This window comes from Colias croceus, chromosome 7, assembly GCF_905220415.1.
Source record: "Colias croceus chromosome 7, ilColCroc2.1".
NCBI lineage: Eukaryota > Metazoa > Arthropoda > Insecta > Lepidoptera > Pieridae > Colias > Colias croceus.
The window spans coordinates 10,941,960-10,957,901 of NC_059543.1; the positions used below are offsets into that span (position 1 = coordinate 10,941,960).

At 34.2% G+C, this 15,942-nt stretch overlaps 2 protein-coding genes across 2 annotated transcripts; one reads left to right on the forward strand and one right to left on the reverse strand.

Annotated features, from left to right (window-relative positions):
• The first annotated feature begins 1,539 nt into the window (after window positions 1-1,539).
• LOC123693359 (2-oxoisovalerate dehydrogenase subunit beta, mitochondrial) lies at window positions 1,540-8,941 on the forward strand. Its single transcript, XM_045638420.1, has 8 exons — window positions 1,540-1,987; window positions 2,954-3,090; window positions 3,575-3,718; window positions 5,415-5,570; window positions 6,266-6,437; window positions 7,291-7,436; window positions 8,252-8,338; window positions 8,772-8,941. Exons 1-8 carry the CDS (start codon window positions 1,864-1,866, stop codon window positions 8,910-8,912), a joined length of 1,107 nt encoding a protein of 368 aa, XP_045494376.1. The 5' UTR covers window positions 1,540-1,863; the 3' UTR covers window positions 8,913-8,941.
• A 1,440-nt stretch (window positions 8,942-10,381) lies between these two features.
• LOC123693154 (inner nuclear membrane protein Man1-like) lies at window positions 10,382-13,632 on the reverse strand. The gene is made up of 2 exons (XM_045638125.1): window positions 13,534-13,632; window positions 10,382-13,452 (listed from the first exon to the last, which is right to left on the reverse strand). Exon 2 carries the CDS (start codon window positions 13,442-13,444, stop codon window positions 11,072-11,074), a length of 2,373 nt encoding a protein of 790 aa, XP_045494081.1. The 5' UTR covers window positions 13,445-13,452; window positions 13,534-13,632; the 3' UTR covers window positions 10,382-11,071.
• Window positions 13,633-15,942: the final 2,310 nt, after the last annotated feature.

Genomic DNA, 15,942 nt, shown 5'->3' on the forward strand with positions numbered 1-15,942 from the left:
TTATTTTTTACAGAGCTGGGTCAGATAACACTATTTTATTTTGTACAAAATTTTGTACGCGGGGTCTTAGGAGGCTAAGCTAAATTTTGTGAATATATCAGCCGCCTTACAATAAAATCGTTCAAAGCTTTCATATTGTTACTTTTGGTTTTTGTTTATAATATTTATAGAATAAACTGTACAAAATATTAACATAATATTCCTTAGAGTATATATTACAATAGTATAGAGCGAGTGTATTGCACAAATTGCATAGTGCGCATCGTAGGCAGATGAGATATAGATACTATATAGATGTGTGTGTGACAAATAGGGATGGGTAGATATCAATTGCGTGTTGAAAACTATCGATAAGTTATGTAAAATAAATATGTATCATAAGTAAATTTTATGTTCAATAAGTTATTAAAGGAAAAATATATGAATAAAGTATAAATATGCAATTTTAAATTTGTTTACAAACTGAATAACGTTTGTTTATTCCATTTGGATATTAAATATTATATAAGAAATTTTCTTGTATTAATTATAAGTACTTTAAAAAAATATGTTTGATTGGAATATCAGAAAAACGTGAGTACTTTTTAAATAATAAAGTTAATAAAATAAAAGATCGGGTTTAGTGCTATTTATTTAATAATAAATCAAACAATAATAATAATGTTTTAAAAATGGTAAAAAATATTAAGGAATAATTAATAATTTAAAATGATAATATAATAAATAATATTAATAATTTTTTTTATTTAATTTTATCCATTCTACTATCAAAATCTTCAATATCAATTTAGCGGTTCAGAAAATATATCGTAACATTACATACTTTACATTTACACTATAATACATTCGCATTCATAATTTAGAAAGTGTATCATACAAAACACACCACAGAGAGTTTTAATTTTAAAGTTAAATAAATAATTTGTTAAAATATAGTTCTTCTAGTAAACTTTATATCGAGTACAGCGTTGGTCAGGTCACATCACTACGATCACGTGGCGGCAGTGAGGCGCGCGAGCGAGCCTGCGCGTGTCCGCCTCCCACCTACTCTTCACCCCCGCGATGCTAGATTTATTTTCATAAAATGATGTATAACAATCGACTGACTGATGAAATGTGATAGTGGATTTCAATTTTGTGTATTCTCTAGTATCGTTTTTGCAAGATAGAACTGCACATTTCACCACGTTTATTCGTAAATATGAAAAAAATCCAGAGCAACGCACTTCGTGAGCACTCAACCACGACTGCGAGCGCTCGCGGCGGGAGCGTCGTGTTGTTCCCACCTGTGCCTACTGTTCCCACTTGGTTGTTCGCACTCTATAGATAGTATATATACTCTAAGTAATATTCTCTAAAATTGTTTTATGTACATTTTTTTCAATCAATTCTATTTCTATCTGTGATCTGTGCTACTGATCGTTTGACATTCGATGACAGTGACAAATTCAAATTCTGAGTTCCGGCCGTTCCGGCCAAGTTCCGGCCTCGGCCGTAATGTCAAGTGTCAATTTGTAATTTTTTTGCACGTTGTTTGAAAATTGATACTTTTTCGAAATGCTGAAAAAGTTATGTTTAATTTAACTACCTTCTACAAAAATATATACATTTTCTCTAGTTTAGTTTACTAGAATAATAGGTTTCCAAATTCATCGCCGAATCATACTTAAAGCATACTATTGAATTAAACTACAAGAGCTATGAAAATAATATAATGTAAACAAATTTATTCCTTCGTCATTCATTATCAGCGGTTATCGGAACAAACGTTTGTTATAATTACAATTGCAGATAAGATGTTTTGTTTGAATTATTATTCTTTTAATGCTCCTAAACGACAGTCTGGAACACGATTTGTAGAAAATGGCGGGGTTTATTACGCAAAGAAGCGCTTCTTCACGGCATTTGTTAAAAAATGTGAACAATTTAATGAAGAGACTTTCTTCCCACTTTACATATTTCCCCGATGAACAAAAACCTATAGAAGGTAATTATTTTATTTCTTGTTTGTTTAATGTGACCTTATAAATTTCAGATAAGTTACATTTTACTTCAAATATTGTTCTGTACATATAATAATTGTGTCTTTACACACATAATATTATACTCTGATTAAAAACTTATTTTTGTATATTTTGTTATTACTGTAAACATAGTTACTGATATAGTTATACAACTAAATGATAATATGTTAGCTGTCAGAATATAAGCATAGTAGGTACTCATATAAATTTCAATAATAATTATTAGTGTGTATTCTAAGGTCTTTTTACAAAAACCAATATGTAAATAATTTGCTATAATAACTTAAATTATTGTCATTTATAGGATAGTTTCTTGTATCAATTCAATTTTATTAAAAAAAATTGAAATACTTCCCTCCTAAAAAGCATGTGGACGTTTAACTTATGTATTTTAACAAAATTGTTTTGAACATTCACAAGAACTTAGGGCTGATTTTTCAATCCTTGGTTAAAACTTATTCATCGAATAACATTATATTGCCCATATTTGTCAGTTTACAGGTGAAATTTTAATATTATCATAATATAATGCTCTACTGGAGGGATAAGTTTTAACAAGGATTGGGAAATCACCCCTTACAGTTACATCTTGAAAAATCTATTCCACATTATAAGATAACCTATTTATTCTATGTATTGTCTATCTTTATAAAAATACTAGCTTTCCGCCCGCGGCTTCGCCCGCGTTTTCAAAGAAAAACCCGCATAGTTCCCGTTCCCGTGGGATTTCAGGGATAAAACCTAGCCTATGTTACTCGTGGATAATGTAGCTTTCGAATGGTGAAAGAATTTTTCAAATCTGCCAAGTAGTTTCGGAGCCTATTCAATTCATACAAACAAACAAACAAACAAAAAATCAAACCTTTCCTCTTTATAATATTTGTATAGATTCTTTACTCACATACCTACATTATCACAATACATTACAGGTGAGACAAGCAAAATGAACATGATGCAAGCCATTAACAATGCAATGGACATCACTCTTAAAACTGATCCTAGTGCAGTGCTTTTTGGAGAGGATGTAGCTTTTGGTGGTGTGTTCAGGTGTGCGTTGGGACTACAGGTATGGATATTGGTTTGAGAACACTTTACTACTAAAGTCATTGCACATTGAAAACAGGTAAACCTGTATCAAGTTTATTATTATTGTGGTATAGAAGTATGAGAATTGATTTCATAAATTATTGATGTCATGATGTGCATAGAATTATTGAAATATAATTATAATTTTTAATTAACCCCTTTTTACTGTAATATGTCATCAACTGCGAGCCACACAGTTTTCTGATTTTTGTATGTAGATTTTAATAATTAGTTCCTGGTTTTGTTATTTAAGACATTTTTTTTTCATTACTGATGTGTGATTTTTCATGTCGATGACATAAATTCTGTTTTCTTTCTTTCTATATATAAGTTAAAATATTAATTAGTAAATTCAGTTTTTTTATAGGTTATTGAATAATTACATAAATCAATATAATTTTTTATATTACACTTTTATTCATACTTTAAAGAAAACTCCACAAACCTTGTTTCTTTTGTTATAGGAGAAATATGGTAAAGACAGAGTATTCAACACCCCTCTATGTGAGCAAGGCATCGCTGGCTTTGGTATCGGAATGGCTACAGCCGGAGCTACGGCAATTGCTGAAATACAGTTTGCTGATTACATATTCCCAGCTTTTGATCAGGTAATTGATTATTATTTACAAGATTCTTCATGTTTTCAGTCTAGTAATGATTTATTGTTAATCATAAAATTATATAAAAATGAATTAACTATTGTCATTTGACAGTAGTTTAAATTGTGATTTTTTTTTATGTTAGTTTATGGCAATTGTGAATATTTTGAAAATCTTCATGAAGCTTTATGAAGCTAGAAGCTTGCATTGGTAAAATTTTAAAATTTTTTCAATCACTGTTACGACATACATTAGCGGTTGGGTCTTTTGTTTTCCTGATAAAGTCTTGTTTATAGATTTTTTCGTACCGTCTAATCTATACATATAATAAATCTGTAGAAGGGTCAATTCTGTACATTGAAAATATTGAAAAAATAAATAGCAGGGGGTGTTACTGGATCGATACCAAACCCAAATATGTGATTAAAAAAATTTTTGTCTGTCTGTCTGTCTGTCTGTATGTGAAGGCATCACGTGAAAACTAGCGGTTCGATTTCGATGAAACTTGGTATAATTATACCTTATTATCCTGGGCGTAAAATAGGATACTTTTTATCCTGGAAAAATACGTAGAAAAAAATTAATCTTAATTTTTCAGTTTTATCCATAGACGTTGTTCCGTAGAACCGCGAACACACGTTGCGTATTATTATAGGCCTAGCCGTATTTGGGAATTGGGTCCAATAGATATTTATAAGATGTTATTGACAGAGGTACTCAAAATGGAGAAATAACCATCCACGCGAAGACCGACATCCGCGCGGACGGAGTCGCGGGCGGAAGCTAGTACAACATAATTGTGTGCGTGTACATCTTGTACTAAGTAGGTTTGCGGTCGTTTGGTTCTTTTGTTTTCATGATAATATTAATTCTTGTTTATAGATTTTTTTTACTGTCCAGTACAGCATAATATTAGTGTGCGAGTCTGTCTCGTACTTATTTGAGTGTAATATATTTCCACAAAGTGGATGGCTATAAGATAGATAGGACCAAATGCTCGCTGGGTTGATGATATCCTGCAATTGACGGAAAGAGACTGGATGAAGGCAGCAGGAAGAAATGGGGACAATTGGAGGAGGCCTATACCCGAAAGGGGCTAGGACATTTACCGAATTACATTATAAATATTAATATTATCTTCTGAAGTGTACTTTGCTGTAATTTTTTTGAAATGTCATGGAATAATAAGGGCTAAATTTATACATAATATAATAAATCTGTAGAAGGGTCAATTCTGTACATTGAAAATATTGAAAAAATAAATAGCAGGGGGTGTTATTGGATCGATACCAAACCCAAATATGTGATTAAAAAAATTTTTGTCTGTCTGTCTGTCTGTCTGTCTGTCTGTATGTGAAGGCATCACGTGAAAACTAGCGGTTCGATTTCGATGAAACTTGGTATAATTATACCTTATTATCCTGGGCGTAAAATAGGATACTTTTTATCCTGGAAAAATACGTAGAAAAAAATTAATCTTAATTTTTCAGTTTTATCCATAGACGTTGTTCCGTAGAACCGCGAACACACGTTGCGTATTATTATAGGCCTAGCCGTATTTGGGAATTGGGTCCAATAGATATTTATAAGATTTTATTGTCAGAGGTACCTACTCAAAATGGAGAAATAAACCATCCACGCGAAGACCGACATCCGCGCGGACGGAGTCGCGGGCGGAAGCTAGTAAATAAATAATATGCTCCAGCTAGTGAACGAGGCGGGCAAGTGCCGCTACCGGTCGGGCGCGCAGTGGGCGTGCGGCGCGCTGACCGTGCGCGCGCCGAGCGGGGCGGTCGGCCACGGCGGCCTGTACCACTCGCAGAGCCCCGAGGCCTTCTTCGCGCACTCGCCCGGCCTCAAGGTGCGCACACACACACATATACCATACTAGCTTTCCGCCCGCGACTTCGCCCGCAAAAGAAAAACCCGCATAGTTCCCGTTCGCGTGGCATTTCCGGGATGAAACCTACCCTATGTGTTAATCCAAGTTACCTCTAAATGTGTGCTTAATTTCATTGTAATCGGTTCTGTAGAATTTGCGTGAAATAGTAACAAACACACACATACACATCCATCCTCACAAACTTTCGCATTTATAATATTAATAGGAGTAAGATACATACACATACTGAAAACAAGTTCGCACACATTTGATATCAAGAATGGCTTTGTAAAGAATTACCATTCTTAAATAATGGTATTTTTTATAAAAGATAATTCGTCACAAATCATGATTTTCTTTATAAATGACAATTCGAAAGTGCTACTAAAAGTAGTCTACCTAATTGAATAAATAAATGTTTGAGTTTGAAAAAAAAAACGACGTGTGGCACTCAGGGATTGCCGCGGTAAAGCTATTGCATGCTATGCCTTCAAGCCACACCTCCGCCCGTCGGAGTAGGGAGCGTGAGGTTTTTTCGTTACGAAATTTCTAGATTCGGTCCCCGCGCTCAAGGCCCGCGATAGAAGCTATGTAATAGCTTAAAAATAAATAAATCAGTAATCACTATTTATTTAGCTGTAAAATAAACATACATCTATATATAATATTTCCAGGTGGTAATCCCCCGTGGTCCCACATCAGCCAAGGGTCTGTTACTGTCCTGCCTGCGAGACAGGGACCCCTGTATATTCCTCGAGCCGAAGATTCTGTACCGAGCTGCTACTGAAGACGTGCCTGTTGATAGCTATGAGATACCACTCGGTAAAGCACAGGTTTTGAGGGAAGGTATGTTTATTATAATTACAATAACATTTATATTATGGTACTATCCTATACAGGATACAGGGTGTAATCGTTAAGTGTGCACAAGTGATTATTCCGTAACTATCCGACAAAAAAACTATAAACTGATATCGAAAGTACTTAACCTAATGAGTAAAATGGCCATAATAACTTTTTTAAAATAAAACGAGAAATATTCAAAAATGTTACATGAAACGCTCATACATTTTATATCCCATACATTTGGTGTTCAAAGCAAATGTTCGAAATGACATCCTCGTTTTGAAATACCATTGTATTCCACATCGAGCTCTATTTACAGTTTCTAAATAAACTTTCATTAAAATTTGCGAAGTAATTAAAACACAAAATCCATTAAAAAGTAAAATCTTTCATATTAAATGTTTGGAATAGTCATATTGTGATATTTCATACTAAATGTATGAGCATTTCATGTAATTTTTTTGAATATTTCTCTTTTTATTTTTAAAAAGTTATTATTGTCATTTTACTCATTAGGTTAAGTACTTTCGATATCAGTTAATAGTTTTTTTGTCGGATAGTTACGGAATAATCACTTGTGCACACTTAACGATTAAACCCTGTATATAAATAATATGTATAGAAAAAAAAATGTGTGCGTGTACTAGTGTACACACGTAAGAAGTGAAACTTCTTCATGACCTTATTTTTCAAAAAATAATTTACTATAGGCAACTTTACAGAAATACGTCGAATCACGTGTGGTAAAGATAAGAAAAAGATGGCGCGTAACGAAAAGATGTTACACTAAATTTTTTCCCAGCCCTGATAAAGAAGTTTCACTTCAATTAAAAAAAAATCCATATCTTCACAGGTGACGCAGCCACACTTATAGCGTGGGGTACCCAAGTGCATGTGATGCTAGAAGTGGCCCAAATGGCAAAGGAACAGCTCGGTGTGAACTGTGACGTCATCGACCTAATGTCCATACTGCCGTGGGACGAAGAGACTGTTTGTAATGTGAGTGTGAAAATGGCATAATGAAACTAGCGACTAAAAAAATTTAGTTACTAAAAAAAATTGAGCGACTCGTGATAGTGTTACTAAAAAAATTGAGCAATTTATGAGATAGTGTGTGTGTTTGACCGGTGTGAATTTGAGCGAGGAATATTGGTTGATAATAAAATACAGATTGAGCGTACTAAACGTGAATTTGAGATACTAAAATTCTAACTAAATTAGTAGTTGAGTTACTTCTCTGTATAAATAATTAATCATATTATGCCAAATAATAAAAAATGCACGACGTTATGTTGACAATCGATACAAATATTAGGTTGCTCAAATATGATGATGCTGCTCATTTTGTATTTTAAATAACTCAATATGTTTGTAAGTCGCTGTTCTTTTCATATTTCATTACTCGCAGTCATTAGCTAATTTAGTAATTATACAGCATAACCCTGATTTATTATTTTTGTCACCTAAAACTTTAATTTACAGTCACTTGTTTAAATACTACCCATTTTAAATTCACCTCGTTTTGTGTTAAATATATTTTTTTAAGTGAGACAGTGTACATAATTACATAAAGTATACTAGCGGTCCGCCCCAGCTTCGCCCGTGGTATATATGAAAAATAAATGTTGGCTGATTCTCAGTCTTACCCGATATGCACAGAAAATTTCATGAGAATCGGTCCAGCCGTTTTGGAGGAGTATGGTAATTAACACGGGAATTTTATATATAACATTTCCTTTCTTACTCAAATTGAAAATACAAGGTATAACAATTTTTTCTATTCTTTATAAATTTATATAAGGTATGTTTTACAGTCGGTAAAGAAAACGGGGCGGTGTCTCATCGCACACGAAGCGCCTCTCACTTGCGGCTTTGGAGCTGAGCTTGCTGCAACTATACAGGTTTATATTTAACATGCAAATTTTAGATTTTTCATAATAAATGTTCATAATAATTTTCTGTAACCACGCGGATGAAGTCGCGGGATAGTAATGTATGTATAGCTGTAATATTAGAATGCATATTTCTTTATTTTTAAATATAGTGGATTTTTTTCTATACAGTATTAAGAGAGCTTTCCCTGCAGAATAGACTACAAAATTCTACCCTGTAACAAAAAAAGTTTCATCAAAATGATCAAAATCCGTACAGTAGTTTTTGCGTTAAAGGCGGACGAGAAGCATACCTAAACCTTCCTCGATAAATGGGCTATCTAACACCGAAATATTTTTTTTAATTGGTCCATTAGTTCCTGAGATTAGCGCGTTCAAACAAACAAACTCTTCAGCTTTATAATATTAGTATAGATAAAAGTTTATTCAAATTGTCTTGCAGGAGGAATGTTTCCTGCATCTCGAAGCGCCCGTCCGTCGCGAGGCGGGCTGGGACACGCCGTTCCCGCACGTGTTCGAGCCTTTCTACTTACCTGATAGAACGAGATGCTTGCAGGCCTTGAAGGATCTGATCAACTATTAGTGGAAATAAATAAATAGATCTGTTTACAATTGTTTTATTATTTACCCTTGACCTTATGACCTAACCAGACTATTCAAAAACTTAATCATTATGTAAAGAAAATGTGTTTGAACCTTCTACTTACCAGATAGAACGAGGTGCTTACACGCTTACAAGCCTTGAATAATATGAACAACTATTAGTGGAAATAAATAAATAGATCTGTTTATATAGTTCTTTTAGCTTTGATGGTAACCTATAGAAAACAAAATTCAATTACCCGAATCTTAAAACCCCAAAAACGCTTGGTTGAACTTTAAAAAAACAGATTTAACAAACATTGAGATACTATTACTACGTACGTAGTAATAATAGCTCAATGGTAACGAATGACATTTTAAAATTTATGTTTTAATTTCCCAGGTGGATCAATTTCCAGATGCACTAAAACCAAAATTTTAAATGTATTTTTTTGTTTCTCGTATTATCATAATCCAGAAGTTATACCAGATTCTCAGAATACATTTTTTTGTTTCCCAGCATACCATTTTCCAAATAAACTATTACGATTAGAGCTTCGGAAGTAGCACGTTGAAACGTAGCTTAGTAGCCACATTTTATTTTAGTATCTCGCAGTCTTACTTTGACGCCTAAACGCATGCACCTTATAATATTCCTTTTTATTTTATAATATCACTAGCTGCTCCGCGCGGTTTCACCCTCGTGGCTCCTCTCCTGTTGGTCGTAGCGTGATGATATAATATAGCCTTCCTCGATAAATGAGCTATCTCACACCGAAAGAATTTTTCAAATCGGACCAGTACTTCCCGAGATTAGTGCGTTCAAACAAACAAACAAACAAACTCTTCAGCTTTATAATATTAGTATAGATAGAGATGCGTCTCCAAACAGAATTACTGTTCTTATTTATTTTGTGTGTGCAATAAAGAATTAAATAAAATAAATAAATAAATACCTGACCTACTAATATTATAAATGCAAAAGTTTGTGAGGATGGATGTGTGTGTATGTTTGTTACTCTTTCACGCAAATACTACCTAACCGATTACAATGAAATTTAACACATAGATTTTATACCAGAAATCCTACGGGAACGGTTTTTCTTTGAAAACGCGGGCGGAAAGCTAGTATTCTACTGTTACTGGTAACATACAATTCAAACTCGAGGATGTGATACATATGGGATGATATTTTATTTATCCACTACCTAGCTTTCCGCGCGCGATTTCGCCCACATTCTAGAAAACTGAACAAATTCAAACACGTTCTAGAAAACTAAACAAATTCAAACCTTCCTCAAAAAGTCAAAGAAAACTCTTATCTATTTAAAAAATCTAATAAGTTGCGTAGTTTTAAAGATCTAAACATACAGGTTGGACAGACAGCGACAACATACTTTGTTTATATACTAAATGTAGTTGATCATTCATATAGGATTCAGTAATAGGGATATGGAAAAAAACAACACATAATCTTATCATATTTTATTAAAAGTGAAAATCAATCCATAAAAATAACTACACTAAGGATTAGTAAGAGTACTTAAACAAAATAAATGTCAATCTTAGAAATTAACACGAATTATTGTTGTGCCATTGCTTTACACAATACACTTTACGGAGAATTAAGAAAAAACCCTATTAAGAAAATCAATTAGAAATATAAACTACCTATACAACTACGACATTTTAAAACAATTTGTTCCAAAACAGTAAATTCAATCAACAAATGCAAGCCATTATGACTCATTTAACTTACATCATAAAAACTATTTTAACTTTGTGATGTCACATATTTACAACATGAACACGAAAAACTTTACTTTCATATTTCTAAAATTTGGATAAGGCATTATTATACTACATCTATAGACATTTAGGTCTTATTTGTAATTTAAAATCTGAGAAATGCATATTATAGTTATGTAAACGTTACAATCAGGGCTAACTATTGTGCACATATTTTATTATGAATCAAACTAAACAATAAAAGGTATTCGGCGATTCAATGAGACCGCACTAAAAAGAGTGCTTTAATGAATACAACAGCCATACCCGCGAAAAATTAGTTAAAGGCATTAAAAAATAAAAATAAATAATCTGTTAAATGTCAGGACAATCAATGTCAAGAGTTAAGTCACAAATTAATATAAAATTCAATTATTCATCCCAAGATCTTCGTTGTTGGCGCGATGGTTTGAGATAGGGGCCAGAAGACGGGGAGTTGGGGAATCTCTGCATGTATCGCTCCAAGCGCAGATATTTGACGGTTATGAGGCGTCCCTCGTACCACCAGCCGTGCAAGCTCTTGTAGACCACGCCAGCGTCCGTCGGGCTCGCGCATTTCACGTACACGCAGCAGGATGACTTCTCAATATCAATATGAAGAATGTTGCATCGGTCACACTTTTCCAGGATCACATCTTGGATGACGGTTCTTAAATTCGGATTGGTGTCGTTCTTCTCGAACATGCTACGGATTTTCAAGCAAGGGGTCGGTGAAACGGTCAGATTGTTGACGGATCCTTCTTGAGTCTCAAAAGCTTGTCCTTGCCATGACGCACTGCGTTTTGGGCTATTGTGCGACGCTATCCATCTCCACACCCTGCAATCCTCTCCATCAACAGATTGAACCTCCATGCGCACCCTACTCTCATTCTTCTGAATGAACTTGACTGCAGCATCCCAAACTGAAGCCATTTTCTCTCTATTCTGGGGAGATATTAGTGTATCTCTGACATGGTCCACTGATATGTATGGTTCACCACTGTCTTCCGTCTCCTGAGATATAACATCAATGATCTGTTCTACCATGGAATAAATTTCTTCACTTTTCTTCTTTTGGTAGTTTAAATATAGTTTGTAGCATTTTTGTACTCCCAACACAACAACAGCCATGACTCCAATTATGATGAATGTAGAACCGGCTGAGTATAGCGTGTTGACAAATAAACATGACACAGGAGTCGATGGATCAGAGAGAGCTAAAGCAATACTGCCTTTGCTACGTTGCTGTGCTACAACATCTGTGGTGGACAGAGGGCTGTAATCTACATCTTTACTATACAAATTCTTCAATTGAACAACATTAATTCCCCATCTAGGATTGTGTATCAGCAAAACTTGTAAATTATTCAAATCCATGCGACATTGGCTTATATCAACAGCCTCCGCTCTTGCACTAGCAATATCAAGTATTTCCCTTTCAGTCATATATGGCATTACACCAGGCTTATTACATTTGTAGGCAGCTGCTCGAGTAGTTAATTCTGGATGTATGACCTTCAATAGATCCTTTGCGTAGCTGACTTGTTCCTTGGGCACACAGTTAATACCAGGCCTGTTACCAGGGATGTTCAGTTGGCATATTGGAATTACACTGTTTTGGTCGTCCACTACAGATGTTATATCATTTCTCTTAACCATGTACATAAAAAATAAGCAAAAAAAAAAAAGAGCAACCAGGGCAACCAGAGCGAGGGACACCATATTATTCTTTAAGAATTTCTTATCATTTACTGCCTTGTAATCTACAGCATCACCGCGAGATACTCCTGTTATATACGACCTGCGGGGCAGTATTGTACTTCCGTTTGTTGTGTCTCTGTCCAAATATGATGTTGTTTTTGGTGGGTCAGACTTGAGAGCTGACAATCGTCTTGTGAAATTGCTCAAGTATGGGGATTCCGTCTCATCAACACTAGACAGTGAAGGCTGATAGTTGCTGGCTGAAGGTTGGAAAGTGCTTGCTGGTGGTTGATATGTGCTTGTTGATGGTTGATAGTTACTTGCTGATGAATATGTTGATGCATAATTATTAATAGAAGACCTGTCTCCTAAAGTGGATGTCAATCCAAGCCGAGACCTTATTGAATTTAAATGATCAGACGATGAAAGAGAAGATGAATAGTTTGTTGAAAGGGAGGGTCGAGAGAAAATAGATGATTTAGGTGGACTTGTAGATGTATCATGTGTCGGTAACGTGCTGGAAATATAGTCACTGGAGCGTGAGCTGCTACGGAACGGCGTTGAAGTTTTCTTATCAACATCAACATCACTGTCAGATCCGGTCTCATAATCATCCTGATCGTTGGCATAGGTGCGCGTTACACGGCGTGTGGTCACGGTTTCCACTTCTTCGTGTGTTCGCACAGGAGATTTTTCCTCTTCAGATTCGGAACCTTTATCGGAACCAAGCTTTATTGGCGAATCTTTTTTTACCGGTGTTCGTCTTCTACTCGTCACTGGCGGTAACATAGCACCACCAGTGGTCACTCGACGGTTCCGCTTTTCTTTAGCACTAGTTGTATCTAAATCGGACTCTTCACCACTAGAATAGCGCGCAAGAGAGCGCCTATTCTCCACTTTGCTGTCAACACTGTTTCGAGGCTTGCTTTTATTATCCAATACCATTTTTAACTTTTTGACCAAAGTTTTTTTCGTTGATGCCGTAATCGGCATAACCGGGAACCCATGCTCGGCTAGTTTTGTGCGAAGCTCTGCATCTGACATTGAATCAACTTGATCGGCCATTGTGAAATCTGCAAGAATAACAGGCGATTTTACAACACAGAACTATACAATCACTTGCAAAATCTTTGTAGTAAATATTGTTTGTTAACCTTTCGTGTTTAATTCGGGCACATAAAATTACGTCAAGTATTACAAACTAAAAATTCACCGGCGCGTCATTCCACAGTCCACACGCGCTAAGAACGTCGTTACATTTATTAAAAAATGTTGCCAGTGACTTTATCACAGACTCTATTCATTTTTATAGTCGACCGGCGTTAAGTTGCCATGTGTTATGTGGTAAAATAAAAATCTGTATTCTGTACTTAGATCATTAAAGATTCTGTAGATATGTCTCACTTGATGCACATTATTAATCATTTGTTTAAGTTGTATAAAAATCACAGATAAAAATAGATTTACGTATAGATTACAGAACAAAATATATAAATATATTAACGTGACATTGACAAAAAGACTCTTCTTCTTTCCTTAGAAATTAGAAACACAAACAAAAAAATAATATTTTGGCGGTAAAATAATGTGGTATATAATTTTTTTTCTTTCTTCACGGCAAGAAAATTGCAAGAACTGTGTTAATTGAATTTCCCTTGGTTTTTAGATAAACGAACGAATGATCATATAAGAGCCAGCGCGCACAAGCAACTTTGTCTTCGCAACTATTTTGTCTGCGCAACTATTTTGTCTTTCCCACCTATGGGCTAGTATGAAAGTGCGCGCACGTAGCGACGCAACTCCCCATACAATTGATGGGAGAGACAAAATAGTTGCGGAGACAAAGTTGCTCGTGCGCGCTGCGCTGGCTCTAAGTCGGTTCTAGGTCAAATATTATACTTTTTACTGTAATACAAAAAAAAAGTATAAAAAATACTGTTTTCAGCAACAAAATGCAGACACATTACTATGTGTTACATTTAGACGCTCACAAATTTTTTTTTTATTTAGTCAGAGGGCGCACCCTACAATAAAATAATACTGGTACGGGAGCTACCAACGTTTTAAAAAAAGTCATTTTAGTATACTTGGGTTTTTGATATGCTGTTTCTCTTGCTATTGATGAAAAGATCTTATCCCTAAGATATATTTGTGGTATTTACAAATTAATTACTAACTATTAAGTATTTAGTTATTTGTGATATTCTAGCATAGCTTTTTAGCATAGCGATTATGTAATAACATAATTCTATGTTATACTTTATATTGGAAACGATTTAGAGAAATTGGTTATCATTATACCTATGTTTTTGTATTCCGGGCTTAGCAGAAAATCTCGGTGGTTTAAATGTGCAAAGCACATGTTTTTACTTTCATAACCATAATGATAGTATCGGAGATAAATTGGGCATAGAACCATTGAGATAATATTAATATGGAGTCGATACCGCCTACATCACTTATGTTCCACTCAACATACGTCATGTGGCGTAACTGCACTCAGTCGCTTGCTCGCTCTTTGGCGCGAACGTCACGCTCATTTTTTATTTGTTTTAAAGTGAAACGCATCAAATATGCCTACGTGTGTGTTACGATATTGCACAAATAATACAAAGAATACGGAAAAGTGCAAAGGAATAACTTTTCATCAGTAAGTAACTAGATAATAATTTTTAAAACTTAGTTAGAGCAAAATTTTTGGCGGGCGACATTTTGTCATAGATTAAAAATTTAAGATATGACATTGGGCATGAAATAAGTGTTGTTAGTAATATTTGCTGGCGTATATTTTTATAGTATAAAATAATAATTTTACATATTTAGAAAAGCATAGACTGGTTGTTAATTGAAAAAAGGTGAAATCATGAAATATGAAAATCAATTACTCAATCACCAATTTTTTTTTGTTAATTGATTTTAATCAAGTTTTTAATTGATATTGTATAAGCTACTGACTTGAACGTATAATTGAATTATTATTTATTTATCTGCACTAATATTATAAATAGGAAAACTTTGTTTGTTTGTTTGCTTGTAATTGGCTCATAAACTACTGGACCGATTTTGATGAAAGGAGAATGCCCATTTTTGGTACTGGTTTTTCTCATGCATCAAGACAACAATACTATTAAAAAAAATCTCGGCAATTTAGAGGCCTTCTTACCATCGGAAAATATATTTTGAACAGGGAATGTTTTGTAAAATCTAATAAGACATGTAATTGTTTAGATCCGTTATTATAACATTTAGTGTCCATTACCGGTTACCACGGTAACCAAGCGGTAACTTATTACATTTACTATGGTAAATAGCTAAATGTATTAATATCGATTATTGTTTTCATTGAATTACAAAAAAAATCAATTAACATAAAATCACTCTATAGGGTATTGTTTATACACTATAGGTTGTTTTAACAAAGATAGTGAAGTAAAATAATATAAATATGTATATATATAAAAAAAAAATATTATTATGACATAGCTTGGTAGGTAACCAGTTATTTCTTATTTGTTTCTTTCTTCGAATATGTAGTGAAAAAATGATTCAAACAACAACAACAA

Bases quoted from the DNA above. Each gene is read 5' to 3' on its own strand.
- LOC123693154 (XM_045638125.1), bottom strand. From the start codon at position 13,444: ATGGCCGATCAAGTTGATTCAATGTCAGATGCAGAGCTTCGCACAAAA.
- LOC123693359 (XM_045638420.1), top strand. From the start codon at position 1,864: ATGGCGGGGTTTATTACGCAAAGAAGCGCTTCTTCACGGCATTTGTTA. The intron at 6,438-7,290 runs GTATGTTTATTA...ATATCTTCACAG, and splicing joins AGCACAGGTTTTGAGGGAAG to GTGACGCAGCCACACTTATA. The intron at 8,339-8,771 runs GTTTATATTTAA...ATTGTCTTGCAG, and splicing joins AGCTTGCTGCAACTATACAG to GAGGAATGTTTCCTGCATCT.